This window comes from Cebus imitator, unplaced genomic scaffold (genome assembly GCF_001604975.1).
Source record: "Cebus imitator isolate Cc_AM_T3 unplaced genomic scaffold, Cebus_imitator-1.0 Scaffold53, whole genome shotgun sequence".
Lineage (NCBI taxonomy): Eukaryota > Metazoa > Chordata > Mammalia > Primates > Cebidae > Cebus > Cebus imitator.
In genome coordinates this window covers 9209275-9214538 of record NW_016107368.1, presented here as the reverse complement: position 1 = coordinate 9214538, position 5264 = coordinate 9209275, and the positions used below count along the sequence as shown (strand labels likewise).

Below are 5264 nucleotides of genomic sequence, written 5' to 3'. Positions count from 1 at the left end.
AAAAGGAAAAAAAATCAAAATGGCCTGATTGCTGTTTTCTGATTTTTCGGGTAGTACACAACCATTTAACAGATCAAAACACATCCACACATTCAGGTAAGACACAAAATTAGAAAGAAAAAAAAGAACAAAAGAAAAATCCTACAGTCAATCTTACAGTGCACTCTACCAGACTTTGCAACAGATATAGCACACACAAATACACATCCACATATATAATATTTCCAAACAAAACCCAGATGACACAAAGTGTTATAACATGCTTTTTTGTCATTCAATATATCATGAATACCTCCAGGGAACAGCAAAGATAAGTCAGATGATCACAGAGACCCAACTCTGTTACTCTCCAGGGAGTCGAATACATTCCCTGTTTCAACACGGATAAGAGACAGCACCAAAAGAGTAATGACACTGGAGATGAAAGATGCCCCTGCTCGTGTTCCAGTAGCCCCTCCTCAAACGCTATCACAGCACAAACCACACTAGGTGAGCCCTGCTGCCTCTGCCTGTCTCTTGCTGGCACACTTACATCATCAGGAGCTGGCTTGGAGCTAATTTCTCTGCGTCACCAGTGCCCAACACTGCGCAGGGCCTACGGGAGGCCCCAAGGAAAGAATGTCTGGACTCTCTCAATCAAACCTAGGCCAAACTCTCTACTGACCAACTGAGGGCCCACGAGCTGGTGACTTAACCTCCTCCCCTCACCTGAGAAACAGAGAAACTGAAACCTGCCTTGTAGAGTAGTAAAGAGGTATCAAAATGACAATGTCTGCAACGCCCACAGAACACATGGGAGCTCAACAGGTGCCAGTTATATTATAAACCACTAAATGTCTTGAGAAAAAAAGTCGGTGAATGAATGAATACATTAAGAAGTGGATAAATGAGAGTGAATGTGTGAGAAATGAAAGAATGAGGTAAATGAGGTGAACAAGTGAAAAGGGCAAAAAGGATTAAGGAGGCAGATGAATGAGCATCTGTGTGACTGACAGGGGGAGGAAATCTCTGAAAGCTGGTGGAGGCGTAGCTGTGGGGAAAATGAAGGCACAAGGAAGTGAGAACAAGCGAAGGAGGGCGAGAATGCGATATCCCCCATCCGCTACTCACATACTGATTGTCCTCCATTTCCTGCAGAGCCTTAATCTCCCGCAGGGCCTGGTTAGGGATACCGTCCTCCAACCGCCGTAGGGCTACCTTCTTGAGGGCAACTATCTCGCCAGTCTGCAGGATAGAAGGCAGACAATGCCAGCCCAGCTCTTTCCTCGGCTGGGAAAGAGAGCTGACGGTGGGTTGGGGGAGGGTGGTTGAAAGAGAGACACGCGCCCTGGGTAGGCCAGAGGCCCTTCTCAGGGGTCTAGGACTAGCCTGGCACCCAGCCGCTGGGGTAGGAGACCAAGACAGCTGTCGGGAGGGAAGCGCAACGGCCCAAAGGAGGTTTAGAATATGAGCAGGTTTTAAAAACTGTACTGGATGTAAAAAGGGAACCGAAGCGGCTTAGAGCGTTCGCCGGAGGGAGGCGGGAGCGCTACCCCGCCAGGCTGCCAGCAGCGGTCCGGCCTCACCTCCACGTGCTTGGCCTTGAAGACGATGCCGTGGGCGCCCTCCCCGATGCGGCCCAGGATACAGTACTGGTCCATCCCGGTGCAGTCGCTGGGCTTGTGCCCCTAAGCTTCCAAATCCCACTTCTCCGCCCCGCGCCGCTCAGCGCGCGCACGCTGTTGCCTAGCAATAGGGCTGCGGCAGACCACTGGGGCGGGTCCTGTGGGCCACGTCACCAGAACTGAAGCTGCGTCGAGTCGGGGACGACCGCTCCAGGCTCCACTACGCCTTTTCCTAACCCTCTGTTGTCACGCAGCAGCAGGCTTAATCCGGTATAAAAAACAAAACAAAACAAAAACACACACGCTGAGCACTTGCCGGCGACAGCGTCGACGGAGCAATGGCGGCCAGCACCGCCCATCTGCCCCGCCCCAGCGTCACGTGACTAACTGCGCGTGCGCGCGCAGCCGGGAGGGGCGGGCTCCTTTCCCCCGCAGGCCGGAAGCTCTGCAGCTGTAAGTAGACGTTCCGTCTTCCACCGCGCGCGGGTGCTGTTCTCTACCTCTGAGACACAGACACAATGATGATGAAGACAGGCCCAGAGCTGCGTTGTGGAGAGAGGATCTGTTAGGCCTCCTGTCTTAAAATGTCAGTTGGCTACGTGTACCCACAGCTTTTTAAAAGGGCATACTCTGACCCATACTGGACAGAGTGGGCCTTAAACTTCTGAAAGGATGCTCAACTTCACGCACAATAAACAAATACAGACGAAAACTACAGTTTTCCACATACTGGATGGCTAAAGATTTCAGGTCTAATAGTTCATTGACCAAGCTACGGGAAAACCAGCACTTTCATACATTGCTGGTGGCATTATAATTTGACGATGTTGATCAGATCACAAATGTATAGACTCAGAGTCAGCAAAGCCACTTCTAGTAATTTCCCCATAGACACGTTATACACATGTGAAATGGCTGGTGCAAAGTTATTCCCTTGCAACATTATTTCAACGGCAAACTATTGGAAACAACACAGCTGTTCATCAATAGATGACTAAATGGTGGTACATCCTTCATATGAAATATTATGTGTCTTTTTATGTATAGCAATGGGAAGATTTCTAAAATAGGTTGTTAAATGAAAAAGGCTGCCGGGGGTGGTGGCTCACGCCTGTAATCCAAGCACTTTGGAGGCCAAGGCGGGCAGATCACTTGAGGTCGGGAGTTCAAGACCAGCCTGACCAACATGGTGAAACCCCGTCTTTATTTAAAAATAAAAAAATAAAAAGGCAAGATGCAGGATAGAGTGTATAGAGTACCACTGGCTGTGTAAACAAAAGGAGAATAGAATGTAAACAGTGCTTGTCATCCTTACAAGATATCTGGAAAGATACACAAGATTTCCTGAGTGAGGTGACCCGGTGGAAGAGGAACTGGAAAGATAGATAGGGGGGCGGGATAGAAGGCAGCCTTTTCACTGGTCCTCTTTATATTCTTTGAGTTTTGAACTGTGTAATTTATTAATTTTCCAAAAAAGCAAATATTTTCTAGCTTGGAAATTCTACTTCTGGGTTAATAATTGCAGAAAAATGACTTGATGTCCATACAAACTATTCCTTCTGTTTGATAAGAGCAGAGACTGGAAAGCAACCCAAATACGCAGATGGAAGAATGGCAAAGTTAAGGGAGTGCCATAGAATGGAGTAGTTTTAGCATTAGGCCTGTAATCCCAGCACCTTGAGAGGCCAAGCCCCACGGATCACTTGAGGTCAGGAGTTCGAGACCAGCCTGGCCAATATGGCAAAACCCTGTCTCTACTAGAAATACAAAAATTAGGTGGGCATGGTGGCACTTACCTGTAGTCCCAGCTACTCAGGAGGCTGAGGCAGGAGAATCGCTTGAACCGAGGAGTGGAGGTTGCAATGAGTCAAGGTTGCACCACTGCACCCACAAACTGGGCGACAGAGTGAGACTCTGACTCAAAGAAAGAAAAAAAGTGGTGAGGATAGATACAGTAGTGCAGTAGGGGAAGATTGGTCTTCACAAAATAGTGCTGGGTCATTTGAGAAGCCATAAGAAGAAAAAAATGTACATTGACCCCAGTCTCACGCCATTTACGAAATTGATTCCAGGTGGACTGCAATCTAAATATAAAAGATAAATAATGAAGCTTTTAGAAGAAAACAATGTCTTAATGACTTTGGATTAATTCCAGATCCTTAAGTTATAGAATATACTAAAGGAAAAACAAAAATGAGAAATTGGCCTTCATCAATAGTAAGAATATCTGTTCCTCAAAAGATACTATTAGAGGCCAGGCACGGTGGCTCACACCTGTAACCCTATCACTTTGGGAAACCGAGGTGGGAGGATCACTTGAGGTCAGGAGTTCGAGAGCAGCCTGGCCAACATGGGGAAACTCTGTCTCTGCTAAACATACAAAAATTAGCCAGTCATGGTGGCATGCACCTCTAATCCCAGCTACTCAGGAGGCTGAGGCAGGAGAGTTGTTTGAATCCAGGAGGTGGAAGTTGAAGTGAGCCGAGATCATGCCGTTGCACTCCAGCAGGGGTGACAGAGTGAGACTCCATCTCAAAAAAAAGAAAAAAAAAGATACCATTAGAGAGTGAACAACAAAGCCACAGAAAGGCAAAAGAGGACTGTAATTTATATATCTGACAAAGAACTCACATCTAGAATTTATAGAGAACTTTTATTATAACAATAAAGAAGCAGCAGACAATCTTGCGAAAAAATGAGAAAAAAACTGACACAGACACTTCGCAAAAGGGGATTCCTAAATGTCAATAAACTTTTGCAAGATCTGTGTTTAACTTCCCTGAATAGAAGGGAATTTCAAAGTAAAACCACAATACAGTATTATTGTTAGCACCAGAATAGTTTAAATAAAAACGATCAATATAGCAACTGGAACTCTCGTACACTGCTAAGACTGCAAGTTCATACAACCCCTTTGAAACATTGGCACTTTTTTCCACAGGCACACACCACCACGCCCATAGAGGTGGGGTCTCTCTATGTTGCCCACGCTGGTCCTGGGCTCGAGGGATCCTCCCTCCTTGGCCTCCCAAAGTACTGAACTTAACAGGCACAAGCACCACACCCAGCTCCACTTTGTCAAGTTTTACTAGCTAGTTTGAGATTCAAGAAAAGTTTCAAAGAAAATGTTTTTATTGGACTAGTGACTTTTTTCTTTCTTTCTTTTTTTTTTCAAATCAATAGCTGCATAATGACTTTTAGATGACTACATTTTACTTCTCTTCCCATACATAAGACTGTTGTACAATTATCCAATGCTTTATGAAGCACCATTTTCTGCATAACATCACAACACAAAGACTAGTATGATTACGGTAATATGGGAGTTATTTCACTCTTCTCTAAGAAGTGCTAAAAGGAGATGATAATTTCAATTGATGCAGAAAAGCATTTAACAAAATTAACACTCTTTAATGAAGAAGGCATTCAACAAACTATAAATATAAGAAAACCACCTCAACATAATGCATGCCATGTAGAAAATGTCCACAGTTTTCAATGGCGAAAGATTGAAAGCTTTCCCTCTAAGAACAAGAACAGGCTGGGCATGATGGCTCACGCCTGTAATCCAAGCACTTTGGAGGCCAAGGTGGGTGGATCACCTGCGGTTGGAAGTTCAAGACCAGCCTGACCAACATAGTGAAACCCCGTCTTTATTTA

At 45.5% G+C, this 5264-nt stretch overlaps 1 protein-coding gene across 14 annotated transcripts in view; it reads right to left on the bottom strand.

The window, feature by feature from the left end:
• CDK20 (cyclin dependent kinase 20) overlaps positions 1-2194 on the bottom strand; it is a 9130-nt gene extending 6936 nt beyond the window's left edge. For 10 of the 14 annotated variants that reach the window (XM_017528487.2, XM_017528485.2, XM_017528486.2 and 7 more), the window contains exons 1-2: positions 1566-2194; positions 1111-1269 (exon numbers count right to left, since the gene is read on the bottom strand). In XM_017528487.2, coding sequence (XP_017383976.1) covers positions 1111-1269; positions 1566-1640 — 234 coding nt within the window. In that variant the 5' untranslated portion in view covers positions 1641-2194. The remainder of the gene's footprint in view (positions 1-1110; positions 1270-1565) is intronic. The other 4 variants (XM_017528488.2, XM_017528490.2, XM_017528495.2 and 1 more) reach the window with 2 other exon arrangements.
• Between the last annotated feature and the right edge of the window lie 3070 nt (positions 2195-5264).